The sequence below is a fragment of the Martes martes genome (genome assembly GCF_963455335.1).
Source record: "Martes martes genome assembly, chromosome: X".
Classification (NCBI taxonomy): domain Eukaryota; kingdom Metazoa; phylum Chordata; class Mammalia; order Carnivora; family Mustelidae; genus Martes; species Martes martes.
Genome location: NC_137897.1, coordinates 104,799,709 through 104,815,083, shown reverse-complemented (window position 1 = coordinate 104,815,083; position 15,375 = coordinate 104,799,709). Strand labels below are relative to the sequence as shown.

At 45.5% G+C, this 15,375-nt stretch overlaps 1 protein-coding gene across 1 annotated transcript in view; it reads left to right on the top strand.

Moving 5' to 3' along the window:
- The window catches only part of GPC3 (glypican 3), a 401,574-nt gene that overhangs the window by 345,256 nt on the left and 40,943 nt on the right, over window positions 1-15,375 (top strand). The window contains exon 7 of the mRNA XM_080794945.1: window positions 5,839-5,998. Within this exon, the coding sequence (XP_080651071.1) occupies window positions 5,839-5,998 (160 nt within the window). The remainder of the gene's footprint in view (window positions 1-5,838; window positions 5,999-15,375) is intronic.

Genomic DNA, 15,375 nt, shown 5'->3' with positions numbered 1-15,375 from the left:
AGAGAGGGAATGAAAAGGTCAATAACGTGAACTGTAATTAGCTGATTTGATTTTGGTGCCAAATTCCACGCAGTACTAAATCGCAGTTCTCACTGGCAGTTCCCCGTCTCGGACACATCACCCTTCTTTCAACACTCTGAGGCTTCAGACTCTTCTTTAGGACTTTTGCCTTAACAATGGTTTTCTAGGTGTGGATTTGTTTTGTCAATGTGTGCGGGTGAGGCTCATCGGCAGATAATCCTTCAATGTCAAAGTCGTCTCCAAAAGGGAGCCATTTAAGCCTCAAGAAGTAATCTTGCTGGCAGTGTTTTAAAGTCGGTTTTTTTTTTTTAATTGTACTTGGAAAAAAAAAAAAAAAGAAGAACTACCAGAGGATACTGGGGGCATCATACACGAGGTTAGAAAATGGCCTCTCAGGGGCGCCTGGGTGGCTCAGTGGTTAAGCCTCTGCCTTCGGCTCAGGTCATGATCTCAGGGTCCTGGGATCGAGTCCCACATCAGGCTCTCTGCTCAGTGGGGAGTCTGCTTCCCTCTCTCTCTCTCTGTCTGCCTCTCTGCCTACTTGTGATCTCTGTCAAATAAATAAAATCTTAAAAAAAAAAAAGAAAGAAAATGGCCTCTCAAAGATTAGCTAGCGATCTTCGGCAGGGCTGTCCAAAAGCATTTAGCTCCTCATTCACATGTTCTTCTGTCATTAATCTGTGCTCTGGCTTTCGCATTTTCATGACATTATGGCAGTAGCTTTGAAAGAATTAAAGATACCATGCTGCTTTATTTTGCTTCCATGTAATAGCCCATTTATTGAGTGCCTACTGTGTGCCAGACACTGTCTTAAATGCCGTGAGGTTCAAAGACAAAGAAGACTCCACCCCTGGGCAGCTCACAGTCTAACGGTAGAGCGCAGTCACATGTCTGCTCAACAGTGCCAGGTTGCATACATAAAGCGCTATTTAAGAGGTACAGACAAAGGAAGCAGTGATGGAAGAAAGAGAGAGCAGGCCATAATGACCGTCTATAGCAGGAAGGCTTTCTTAAGGAAGTGACATTTGAACTTGGCTTGGAAGGATGGCATGCTTTCAACAGACGGCAATGAAAACAGCTCATATTAGGTGCTCAATTAACGTTTGCCGACGGGACGATGACAGGCACACATAGGAGACATTCTTGAGGAATGGCAAGTTCTCTCATCTCCATCTAACCTCGAGTTCCCCTGAAGGGAACAGTTCTTACTCAGGTACTCTGTGACACACATGAGGGACGTACTTTTGAAAATTAACCTAAAAATGCTGACGTCAAAAGCAATGTTCTCACATAAAATAATGGTAAATGGTAGTCAGTCAAACATAAGTGAGAATTTAGCCTAGATTGGTTTTGTGGACCCTGGTGCTCCAAGAAGCCTCGGGAGGCACAGGTTCAAAATTACTTGCACAACAGGACCAAGGTGTTATTTTGCCTTTTTCCCTGGGTGGATATCGGCACCAATGGTGAATACAAGTGTCAGCAGCACCAGCAGTGACACCAAACTCTACCAGCAGTCATTATATTCGTCACCGGCACATAGCTTCAGGAAACTAAAAGGCAGTTTCACTTGAGGATATCACGGTTGGCCATTATAATTTTTTTTTCATGGCTGGGGCATCTGGCTAGCTCAGGCAGTAGAGCACGCAATCCTTGATCTTGAGATCATGAGTTTGAACCCCGTGGTGGGCATAGAGATTACTTTTAAAAAAAGAGAGAGAGAGAGTTATGGCCAAAACAGTAAAAATGGCTAGTTGATTAAACTATAAGTCCTGAGTGTCCTTTAAAAAAATATTCTGGGGGCATCTGGGTGGCTCAGTGGGTTGAGCTTCTGCCTTCGGCTCGGGTCACGATCCCAGGGTCCTGGGATCGAGCAGGGATCGAGCCCCGCATCGGGCTCTCTGCTCAGCAGGGAGCCTGCTTCTCCCTCTCTCTCTGCCTGCCTCTCTGCCTACTTGTGATCTCTGTCTGTCAAATAAATAAATAAAATATTTTTAAAAATATATTCTGTGTGTATGGGGCTCCTGGGTGGCCCAGTCAGTTAAGTGTCTGACTCGGTTTCGGCTCAGGTCATGATTTCGGGGTCCTGGGATCAAGGCCCGCATCAGGCTCCCTGCTGGGTGTGGAGTCTTCTTGAGATTCTCTCTCTCCCTCCCTCTGCCCCTCTTATTCAGACTCTCTCCTCCTCCTCTCTCTCTAAAATAAATAAATACATCTTAAAAACAATGTTCTGTGAAGTACACATAAGGTGTTTCTGCTGCAAACCATATAAATGTGCGTGTCAAGGAAAAGCACTTGTAGGATTATTTCAGCTATGAGCTAAACTGACCTCATTTTCAGGCAATGCTATTTTTGTTTGAAATAATGACTGACAAATGTGGCTACCCAACCTTGAGCATTTGCTAGACATTTTCTTTGAAAGGAACAAAGAGAGCCCATCAGTTAAAGGAAAAGCTGATAGGATTTGTTGCCAATGATAAAATTTAAACTTTCAAGAGAAAATCAAAATTTTGGAAAACTTGTATCTGCCACCATGAGCTTGAGAGCTTCCCAATAGACTTTTCCTAATGAGGTTGGAGGTGAAGTAATTAATGAATGTGGTTTTTTTTTAATGTATCATATAATGAAAGGCATTGACATTTGGAAGAGCTGCACAGCTCAGTGAGCCAATTTTTGGATGACCCATGTATGATGATACAAAATGGGTAAAAGTCCCAAAGTTCAGAACACACCAATGGATTTGAACATAACAGAACACGAAACGTTGATTCATGTGGTTTTCATATCCCACGCTGCAACTAACTTTTCCCACTTGTTGTTTTTATGAAGTATCACTGAAAAACATCCACAGTTATCTGGAAAGGCTACTCAAACCCTTTCCTCTTTTTCCCACTACATATCTGTGAGACACTGGAATTTGTACAAATATTCCAATCAAAACAACATGTAACAACAGATTGGATGGAGAAGCAGATATGATAGTCGAGCTACCATATTAAGACAGAATTTAAAGAGATTTGCAAAAATATAAAACAATGCTGTCCTTCCTTCCAACTATTCTGTGTCAGGGAAAAATATATTTCATTTCCATTAGAAAATTTTATTTACATTAACACATCATGGGTTTATTACTGTTTAAACTAGTTATTAAATATTTTTTACATTTCTCAGTTATAATTTCTAAGACGGGAAATGTCAATAGATATGACTTATATAAACAGAAGTTCTCTGGGATTATGAACACGAGTGTAAAGGGTCCCTGAGACCAAGAAGTTGAGAAATCACTAGGCTAGCTGATCCTAGCCTAGGCATCTCTATTATACATTTTTTTAAAGCTTTTATGTATTTATTTGACACACACAGAGAGAGAGAGAGAGCTCACAGGCAGGGAGAGGGGCAGGGGGCGAGGGGGAGAACCAGGCTCCCTGTTGAGCAAGGAGCCTGATGCAGGACTCGATCCCAGGACCTTGGGATCATGACCTGAGCTGAAGGAAGACACTTAACCAACTGAGCCACCTGGGTGTCCTAATACATTTATTTTTTAAAGATTTTATTTATTTTTTTTGAAAGAGAGACAGAACGGCAAGGGGAAAGAGCAGAGGGAGAGGGAGAAGCAGGTTTCCCAATGAGCGGGGAGTCCAACATGGGGCTTGATCCCAGGACCCTGAGATCCTGACCTGCGCCGAAGGCAGACGCCTCCCTGACTGAGCCACCCAGGCGCCCCTATATTATACATTTAGATGTGTATGATGAGTTGGGGTGGGGAGGGTCGGGGGGATGCATTAGAGCAGCAGGGTGGAGATGGTACTAGATGGGATCCTGTAGGTGGCTTGGCTTCTCCAACACCATTAGAGGTTGCTGGACTTTTCTTTCTTTGCTTGAAAAAAGAAACAAACCCATGGCCACATTTCTCTATGGTATATAGCCTGTTCCAAGTAGGTCTTGGGGTAGGAGCTAAATTGCAGGTGGAGAACATGAAAGTGTACTTTGCAGTGACAATGAACATGGATAATGGAAACCATAGAAACCAAGATGTGTCCATATACGCATTTTTTTTTCCTGGATACCTCTTGTGTAATCACAGAAATCTCACTTTTGGTAGATCCAGCATCTCGTGTTGGCTGTTTTTTAGAAGTACGAGGGGAGCCTCACTTTGGGGGCTGTAAATGAGTGGTAGGGCAGGGATAGAGGACCCTGGAATGCAGCCGTGGTGAGAGATGGCAGGGGGAATTCATGGAGTCTGGGAACTGCCCTCAGAGACTGTGCTGTGAGCTGGGCTTCTGGGTCAGTGGAGAGATTTGGGGGAGGGAGGTGGGAGTCACCGTACAATTAAAAAGGCATTGGGAGGGGCGCCTGGGTGGCTCAGTGGGTTAAAGCCTCTGCCTTCGGCTCAGGTCATGATTCCAGGGTCCTGGGATCGAGCCCCGCATCGGGCTCTCTGCTCGGCAGGGAGCCTGCTTCCCCCTCTCTCTCCGCCTGCCTCTCTGCCTACTTGTGATCTCTGTCTGTCAAATAAATAAATAAAATCTTAAAAAAAAAAAAAAGGCATTGGGAGGGCACCTGGGTGGGTTAGTGGGTTAAGCGTCTGCCTTCAGCTTTGGTCATGATCCCAGCATCCTGGGATCCAGCCCCGCATCAGGGTCCCTGCTCAGCAAGGAGCCTGCTTCCCTCTCAAGCTCTCCCTGCATATGTTCCCTCTCTCGCTGTCTCACTGAAGTAAATAAATGAAATCTTAAAAAAAAAAAAAGGCATTGACTACGTAACTGAAAAGCCAGACACTGAGGAAAAAAACAGACAGGACTCTTAGCAGGCTTATTATCTACAATAAAGCAACATGAATTTCAAACCACCTTATGGAAATTGTGAAAGAGGGAGAGATTTTCAGTTTTCCTAGTGGTCGTGGCATGGCATGTTGGCCATTAATCATAAGTATGTATTTAAAATGTGTGTAAAATGCCACTGCTGGTCTCTTCATCTGATGGGAAGCATTTGTTGTTTGAATTCAAGGGAAATACCATTGTAGGAGGCTTCCATAGGGATGTTTTCTGACCTTGGTGTCCCCTCAGCCTATAAATATGTTTTGTCGGTCACATCTTAAGTTTCTCATCATTGAGGTTTCCTACCACAGAGGCTTTCGGGGACTTAAATACCACAGTATGGAAGGTCTGATGCAGTACACACTAGCTACTGGGTGGTAGATGTAGCAGGGAGGAGTAGAAAATCATGTCAAATGCTATAGAACGTTCTAGAAGTATAAAACTCTCAAGAACATAAGCAGTGGGGATGCCTGGGTGGCTCAGTTGGTTGGTTTCGGCTCAGGCCGTGGTGATCTTAGGGTCATGGGATCGAGCCCCACCTTGGGCTCTGGGCTCAGCACGGAGTCTGCTTGAGCTTCTCTTCTTTTCCCTCTCCCTCTGCCCTCCCACCAAGTAAATAAATAAATATTATTTTAAAAAAGAATCTAGGGGCGCCTGGGTGGCTCAGTTGGTTAAGCGACCAACTCTTGGTTTCAGCTCAGGTTGTGATCTCAGGGTCATGAGATTGAGCCCCACTGGGCTCCACGCTTAGCACAGTCTGCTTGGGACTCTATCCCCGCTTCTCGCTGCCCCTCCCCCATGCTCTTGCTCTCTCTCCCTTTCAAATAAATAAATAAATCTTAAAAAAAAATACAAGCTGTTTACACTTACCTACATTGGAAAAAAAATTTTTTTTTTAAAGATTCTGGCTAACTCATTCAATGTTTAATAATGCCTCCTGTTTGCAAGACGCTGTTTTAGACCTCCCCTCAATTGCTGCTACATTTCTGGTCATTTCTTTCAGCTCCTGAGAACCATGTCTGTGCCCAAAGGTAGAGTTCTGGATAAAAACCTTGACGAGGAAGGGCTGGAAAGCGGCGACTGCGGCGACGACGAGGACGAGTGCATCGGGGGCTCCGGGGACGGGGCGATGAGAGTGAGGAACCAGCTCCGCTTCCTTGCAGGTGCGTGTGCGAGCCGGCTGGCAGCCGAGCCGATTCAACACCAGTTCACTCTAACTTTGCAGAAGTCCCCACTACCTACAATACCATCAACTCTGCAAGGAAATATTATACTCTGGGGGGGGAGGGGTATTTTCAGGTAGTCTTTTTTATTGCTATTGCTTTCCCCTTCTCTGGACCTGGGTAGATGAAAAAGGTAACTTCCAGTTTTTGTTTTTTATTGTCTAAAATGAACTGACCAAATCAGGTGGCCCTATTTCCCGTTGGACATTCTTTGGTTCTTCTCAGTTATAAAAAGCCACACCATCTTGGGGGTCCAGTGAGCACCAACAATGGGGTAACTTTGGAAGGAAGCATAAACATACTGCTCTTGTTTCTGTCTTCATACCGTTGCCCATGTTTATTTCCGTGTAGATACCCCTCTTTCGTCCTTTTTTCAGTTAGACCCAACCCTCCACTGTATGTTAACTCTACTGGAATTAAAACTTAAAATATGCATTTTCAGTATGCTTCAGTGACAAAAAGCTGGCTTTGGGGATAGAGCAAACCTGTATTTGCATTCTGGCTCCCTTCCTCCTAGGTCTTCACTCCCTCATCTGTCAAATGGGGATCAGTACCCCAACCTCATGGGCCTATTGAAGGATTACATCAAGAGGGAAAGTCTGTAAGCATCTAGCCTAGTACCTAGCTCATACAGGGTGGTCCATAATTGTTAGTTTCCTGGAACAAAATCTTCCCCAACATCTCAGCATCCGCCATCCTCTCTGAATTGCTAAAACAAACTCTGCCACTGCTTTTCAAGAAATAGTCTGCCGTGGCTCCCAAGTTCCATTCCTAGGACATTACATGATCACGCAGAGGCTGGCATCTTATAATAAGGAAAAATAACAGAAGCCAGCGTTCTCTGGACATTAACCAGACTCCACGCGCCGTGCCAGAACTTTGCCAACATTGTCTTGTATTGTTTCCACCATGACCGAGGGGTGGTTATTATTCCCACTTTACAGATGAGAAAACTGATGCCGGAGGAGGTAGATTAATTTGCTTAAGATCGTACGGTCACTAAGGGCAGAGTCAGGATTCAGAACTGGCCAGTGAGATTTCAGAGGCCTCTCTCTGAATAACGCTACTCTGATTCTTCTTTCTCTGCTCATCTAGACAATTATAAAAAGCCTGAACTCTGCTTTGCATTTTGCCACCCAGAACAGCTTTCAGTCATCTAACGGTTGCCCAGATGAGTTGCCAAAATATTAAGTAGCTCCAGCATCAGTCCTTGGGACACATTGCTTTTCATCCTTCTCCAAAAATGTCCCGGCCTACCCCTCCTCTCGCTTTCCTGCCCATAAGCCCCATCCCTATCCATTTGAAAATGCTACGCCACAATTCCATGGCGACTTAACTTTTTTCAACAGTGTTTGGTAGGGGACCTTGTCAAGGGCCTTTTCAAAACCTAAATAGATTACATCCACTGGTTTCCCTTTGTCCACGTTGCACATTTATCCTCTCAAAGAATGCTAGTCAATTAGTTAGGCATGATTAACCCTAAGTGCTTTGTAAACTGTAAAACACTACACAAATGGTGGTTAATTTAATTTACAGGAAAAATGATGCCTTACTCCCAATAGGTTACACTCGCGTAACATGTTCAGCCATCCTTCCAGCCTGGTGCTCCCTCCGTCCCCTTTGAAATGCTTCTCGTGGAGAGGAGACTCACTGGCAATCCGCCAGGCTCATGGCACAATAGCTATTTGGAACGACAAGCTCTACACTTTGGTCAGCTCTTACACAATTTTACCCCAAATCTGGGTGGATGCCATCTGGTCCTGGTGATTCATCGACATCCACTTAGTCAACCAGACTTGGAACACTGTGTGCGTTTACTGCCATCTCACTCAGAACTTCCAAAGTTTTCCTCCAAAACACAAATTGGGAATTTAAAAAAAATAAATAAAAATAAAAACAAGGCTCAGAGGAGGTTCAGACCCTCTTTTTATCTCCCTTTTGTCCCGGAACAGACCTTTTACCCTTGTACACCATGACCAGCCAGCAGTCACCCTGGCTGGCTGCCCTGGCTCACTTCTTCCCTTGTTTTGCACTGGATGAAATGCAGGACACCTCTCTTCCCGTCTTTGCTTCGAACTCCCCTGTGTCCTAGGGCAGGCCCCTTTCTTCTTCTTGAAAGTCAGTTTCTAAAAAAAAACAAAAAAAAGAAAGAAAGAAAAAAAGTCAGTTTCTCCATTCACGAAACAGAGACTACCCCATGCTCGTGGGCCCTGCTAGGGTGGGCAGTCCGCAATTGTGTTCATCGATTTGGCCTGAGTCCCTGGCGGGGTGCCTATTGGAGTCTCGGGGATATCTTCTTTAGAGTTTTCTTCTTACCTTGTAGGTCCCCTGCTTTCTTACTTCACTTTTCTTGGTTATGTAAGGTTGTGGCAATTCAATATCATCATCATCGTCATCATCAACTCATCCATGCAAAGCATTTGGCATGGTGCCTGGCATCTAGGAAGCACTCAAAAAATGCTATCTACTCTTAAAGTGACGGGTCTGTTGCTGCCTTTGCTGACCTCTGGGAGCTCAAAGAGCCTGCAGATGTAGCTTAGAGTTAGCTTGTTTTATTAGTTTGTTCGCTTCAGACCCATAAAAGGCAGTTAAAACCAGGTGGCCAATGTTCAGCAATATCCCCGATATGCCTTGCTACTCCAGGTGGAATCCGTGGTCCAGGAACATCTGTATCATCTGGGAACCTGTTAGAAACGCAGACACTCAGGGCTCACCACAAGACCCACCCAGTCACAGGTCATGTTAATGAGAGCCCTGGGTGATTTGTTGGCAGCCCTTACCGCCTTCTGTGTGAGTACTTGCAGCATTTCAGTTTCATACCTGAAGCATCTAAGAAGCCACTAAGCTGTCCCACGGGGAGCTAAGTGTTTCAGGCAGTAGAAAAGAGGCCTGAGGCCCAGTCACCCACGTGGTAGGTTAGGACACTGGGATTCCAATTGTTTGCATGTTTCTTCCCAGTGGGACCTTGAGCAGGTCACATACTGCTCTGAGCCTCAGTTTGCCCAGCTGTAAGATAGGCCTGTGCATCCTTGCCAACCTCAGTGCATTGTGGAAATCAAAGGTGCTGATGAGTGTGGAGGTGCTTTGCAACCTGTTGAGCTCTACAGATATTTATAACAACCGGGAGACTGTTACTATGAATCCCCAGATCTCTGGAAGCTCTCTGGCTTTCTCAGCATCCCTAGCTTGGCATGTGTTTTCTGCAAAGATAGAACTGAGTCCATGAGTTAGAAAAGGCTTTTGCACTGAGCACCATGTTCAGACTCCCTTCCAGAGACAGACCATCCGCGCTGGAGCTGGTGCAGTAAATGGACGGTCTTGTTGCCGGGCTGCCATCAGCCTGGTTCCCAGTTACTGGCCTTGTCAAAGCCCTTATCTATTGTAAGCTGCTTGGGAAGCCGGCTGCTCCCAGCACTTTGGCCGGGGCTGATTCCTGAGAAGCTTTGCAAGCTCTGGCCAGGTGTCCCTAGCCAAGACATGATGACTAAGCATCTTAAGCATCTGGCCCCTCTCCGCCAAGTCCCCACTCTCACCCACATGGAAAACCACACGCACATATGCATGTACTCTTGTAGGCACATGCGTTTGGGCACGTGCGTGCACGCGCGCGCGCACACACACACACACACACAAACATACCTGCTCTTGAAAACAATCGAAACATGCTTATAAAGCAACCCAGCAAGAAAGACCCATCTCAGAGGTCCCTGTCACCACTCCCTCACCCCCTTCCTCCCTGGGCTTGTTCTTGCTCCAGCTTTCACTAGTCCGTGGGTACAGCCAGAACATTCTGGGGAGCCTAATGTCTTTCGCACTGCAAGTCAGAGAAAGCAGATGATCTTGACTCAAGCTGGGTCAGAGACAGGGGGAAGTGATCACAGATGCCATGGAAGCCTCGTTCTTGGGATGAGAGAAGTGGAAACAGGCCCGAGAAGATAAACACATTCCTAGTGGCTGCGCGGGAGTAGGGTAGCTCGAGCCGGTTGGTGGGGAGCTGAGGAGGAGGAGTCACAATCTTGGGCTCACAACTCTAGCCAGTATTAAAACCAAATGGATGTTTCTTAACCGTTTAAACAGATGTCTCTTGTGGAAGGGTTCACCCTCAAGAAACTTTCAGTTTGGCGGTGTCAGTGTGAGGACTAAAAAGAGAAAACCTTGCACTTGTTCCCGGGCTGGGGGTCAGGGAGAAGGTGAAGTCCAGGCCTAGGCAGGTCCCTTTTGCCACCCGGTGCTGTCGCATCCGGGCGTTGTGAGGGGAAGCAGCTGTCCGCTCTGCCCCACCAGTCACCTCCTCCCAGCGGTGCTGGAGCGAAGCCATTAAGACTCAACAGCTGTGGGCCCCATGAGTCTCTACACTCAACATTTCCTCCTTGCTGTTACTTTACAATCTGGAGGCAAAAAAAACAGCCAGAACAAAACAAAGCAGAACCAAAAAAAAACAGCATTTAGGAAATATTTTTTTCGGCCTGTGATTTTCATTCATATTCTTAGTTCATCAAGTGCAGCCTTATATTCTGACTCGTAGCAAGCCTGTCCACGTAGAGGAGGTGAAGGACCCTTCGCCAGCTTACCTCTTCTGAGTCGTCAAGTCAGACCTTCATAATGCTGGCTGGCAGTCACCTTGTATGAGTAAATTCATTAATGACTTGGTTTGGTGAGAAGGATAAAACCAATGGAGGAACTGTGTGATGGGTCTTTTCTCAGGGGTGACACCTGCAAGATGATAATATTTTAGACCAAATCATGTAGCCTGCAGAAGAATAAGTAGAAAGTTTGTAGAGGAATGAAATGTCCTGGGTTTTTTTTTTTTTTAATGGGAAGTTTGTTGAGTCCTGTTCAGAGATCAAAATACATGTGGATACAGTAATATATCTATTTATATGACCCTATTGGTCATAAGTCCAGGAATAAATTATGGCAGTTTTCCCAAAGTGTATTTTATAGTTTGATAGGCCTCCTTCCTCTGCACACTTTGCTTCTCGCTATGTAACCCACTCCCAGAGTTCTCAGGAAGGGCCACCTGGGGCTCAGTCGGTTGAGCATCTGACTCTGGGTTTCGGCTCAGGTCATGATCTTGGGGTCCTGGGTTCGAGCCCCGCGTTGGGCTCTGCGCTAGGCGGGGAGTCTGCTTGAGATTCTCTCTCTCCCTCTCCCTCTTCCACTCACCCCCACTCATGCGCTTTCTCGTGCTCTCTCTCTCAAATAAATAAATATATCCTTAAAACAAATATTTCCTGACTTGCCCACTTCCAAAATTTGTCAAATGAAACACAGATGATAAAGGACATAAAAGTGCTTTATAAACTGTAAAAGCAGTTTCTCAGTTAGGGTAATACTGTTAATATCGTTTAGTACCATTGGGTTATAAGTTTTAGTTGCCAAAAGCCTGTAGCTAAAATTAGAAAAATTAAGTCCCCAGTGTTCTGGCCAGCAACTTTCACTATAATATGCTCCTTTTCCATCCCCAAGATGGCGTTTTTTCGTTACTCATTAACTTGCTTCTAGCCCAGCGAGGAGGTATTTGAACAATGACAAATATGTCTGCTGAGTTGTGCAAATAACCACAGTGACAACAGTGGTAGTCACCTACATCTTGAAAGAATCACAGCTAGTTAAGTTTTGTTTTCTTTGGTGTTAGTGGGACAGTGAGGGCAAGGGTGCACAAGTTGGTGAAGGTCAAGAAAGGGCCTGTGATTTTTTTTTTCCATTATATCTGGCTCTTAGCTCTAAGCAGTCTGCTTTCATGCCTTGATCTTTTCGAGAACAAACGCCATAGGGAAGCCTAAGGAAGCAAAGCTTACTATAATAGCACTTCACTTGGATACAGACCAGGTGGTTCTTGCTCATAGACTGACGAGGCAGCCAATCTCATCTCTCCCCAGAGCTTTGGGCAGTTGCCATGGCTCCCAGAGACAGATTTTGATGTGAGCTTTAAGAGCGAGTGATAAAAGTTTCAGTACGTGTTCAGTACGTGTACCCAGAAAAGGCCCTTCTCCGTGCTATAGGGTCGCCTAGCAAATTAGTTCAGCTAAGCTGGTGGTAGATGAGAGTAAGGAAAGGTGAAAACTTTCCGTGAAGTTACCATAACCTGAGATGCTTTAAGGACTATGTTTCTTATTACTCGTGAGATGTTCAAGGGTACACTTTTCTAGGCCTACTGCCCTGGGAGACTTTCCTGCCTGTGCCATTAGGCTAGGAGGCTTTTATCAAGTGTAACACTATGGTAGTTAGACTTGCTGGTGGGCCTCACATGGAACTCCAAGAAGTGGGGGGGCCTCAGGGGGAGTGTGAACGATTTGCAGCCATTGTATTACACTTTATGATCAATTTCAAATGAAAAGGAAATGGTTGAATATATGAATCTGACTAAATGGTACAACTGATTTTCTCTGGATAAAGCCATGTTGGCCAATTTAGTGACTGCCTCAACTAGGTTGTGGTCTTCTAGTGTGACAGAAGCAAATGGGAAGGAGAGAGTGAACACTTTGCTGGTAGAACATGGCAGGAGGAATGGGCAGGAAGGTGGCAAGCCCAAAGGCTCCAGGTGAGCTGAAGCCAGCCCTGGAAGATAATGTCCACAGGGGATCTGGGAAAGCAGGGCCATATGCCATCAACTGGGAAGTACTCCCCTGCAGGAGGAAATACCATCCCAGAAGGAGAGAAAGACATGGTGTCCAGTTCAACCTGCTTAGTGGCCCTGAGCGACGGTCTTTTGCATGGGCCAAATCCAAGGAGCCCGGTGTAATGAGGAATTCTGAGCCTGCAGAGCAAGACAGCAAGTGAAGGTGTCAGGGGCCACCACCAGTCCCGGGGGCCACACACGGAGATCAGCTCCGAAGCCAGTCTGAGGTCCTGCTCTGATGGGAGGAGGGGCATGGAACCACCAGATGCTTCGCGATCGCCGACCTCCCACGAAACCTGTGAAATGCCACACATGGGCACGTACATCTGCACGCGTGCACATGTCCTCAAGGCTCTTCCCAATTCACACCATGCCGTCCTTTAACTTTGGTTGCTATGGCAAGAAGGTGTCGTCAATTATCTTTTTCTCCCCCTTATTTGCCTATGGCAGGTGCAAGGACAGGTCCAGTCTCCTTTGGTAGGAATGAAGTTACTGGCAAGTTTTTGTTTGATTAGTTGTTTGGTTTTTTCTGGCTTTGTGTTTGTTTGTTTTTCCAGTTTGGTTAGTTGTTTTGAAAAGAAAATTTGTTATAGTGCCTGCCTACATACACACCTGGCTAAGAGATGTTTAATGATCCGGTAAAATGATCCATGGCACTTATGGTTCTTAACATTTCTAAATATACTTGCCGAATTTTAAAAACTGCCTTTTGATCTTTTTTTTTTTTTAAAACAATCCTAATGGGTATGGGTGAGGGTAAAGGCTTATGTCTTTAAGGTGAGAATGGGAGATCAGTGGAGACAGGATCTTACAATTTATAGCTCGTTGATGAACTTGAGCAGTAATATAATTACCGAATAAATAAAAATCAGTAGAGGCTGTTCTGTACATTCTGGTGCCCGAGCAGGGAGCAATCTCATTAGCGACTTCAGAATAGACTTCAGAGCAAAGTAGTGTCCTTGACTAACAATGGGCTCCTCAGAGGGTAGAAAGCCAAGTCCTTTTCATGGTGTATATACACTTATCAGCTCCCAGTCACCAACCTCTGCTCCCCTCCCCTGCCTTGTAACTGTCACTTAGTAGGTGTTCAATAAATATTTCATTTATCCACATATTGTGTTTATTTCTCAGCATTTGCTTCCTTTTGCCTCCTATTTGGCAGGTCTTAACCTCCCTGCTTCTTTAATTAGCTTCCTCAAAGTAGCCTTGAATTCTAGCAGCTGAAATTGTGAGCAGAGAGATGGGCAGTCCCTGTTCCGGTCCATACGGGATTAGGAGCTCCTGTGAGGCGGGCAGGGCACACTGTGTGAGATGCTCTCTGTCTGTAACCTAGTGTACCTCTTGAGGAGAGTGAGCAGGATGGTAAAGAATCTGCAAACAGGCTTAGTGGAAGGAGAGTGAGAAGAACTAGCGATGTTCGGTCTATAAAGAAAAGAATTAGGGAGCGTGAATGTTGTCTTCTAATATTTTGAGGTCTTATGTGTGGAAGATGAAGGTAGATCTAGAACCAATATGTGGAATTTACAAGCAGATCTATTTGACTGAGAAATGGGTGAACTTTCTAACCCTTTGAGTTGTTTCTCAGTGGCATGGATATCTCTAGGGAACAGTCAGCTTCCTGACTCTGGAGATACTTGACTAGAGATTAAATAACCATCTATCAGAAAGATTGGCTGGGGAGGGTAGGGTGGGACGTCAGAAAGTGAGCAGATATCTACATCATGGGCTCTTGACTCCCAGGGTCCTGAAGAACTCAGAGATGCTATGGTTTGATATTGATTCCAACCATGCAAAGAGAGCGAAAGAGAACCAAGATGGTGGAACAAACCAATGAGGCCATTTTTCTGGCTGGGGGGACGAAAGAGAAATGGAGAAGCTATTCTCTCTAGTTGTATTTGAGCATGTGTCACCAATTATGATTTTCTGCAACTTTTTTCCTAAGCAAATGGATCCTTAGGAATGACAGAGATTTTTCCAGGGAGCAGTTCCTTTCCACATCCTCTCTGTCACTCATAGCCTTTAGAACTCCAGTTCTCATCTCTCCCCAATTACTTGCAGGCTTGTGGCCTCCCTGCCCCTATGTGAGAAAAACAAACTGGGCTACAACTCCTCCAGCCATGAGCAGTTAGCCCTAACGTCTGTACGGTCAATATCAAGGTTGTCCAGTCCACACCCATCTCCCACACCACTCTCTCACTTCTGACCCTGGCCTCCCAGAATAGACCAGTGCATCTCAAGTTATCTGTGGGGAAAGGACTGGGAGGCGGGGGAGTCTGTTCCTCCTGAATCTGTCATGGGCCAGTAATTTTGTAAAACATAATAAAAATAAATTGCCACCGAAAGAAAATCACAAAAAGGCCTACAAAATATAAGCCACAGTTTTTAACTAGGAGACTCAACAGACCTAAAAAATCTCTCTGTCAAATTGCTATAAAAATTGCCAAGTGCTTCCTTCCAATTTCTGTGCTTGTCTCCTCACAGATTGGCAAAAAATAGCAGAGCAGCAGACCCTACTCTGAGTAGGGAGGAGTAGCCTGCTGTCTGTGTCTCTGCCTTGGCTCCCCCTTCCCGTTGGAGCCAATGGTGGAACAGACTCCAAAGCAGCAGCTGAATGGGGGTGAGGGCAGTGGTGTGCGTCTAGACCTCCGTAAGTGCCATCATCCCATCGCTAGCTTGAGGTTGACTGGGATGGAAA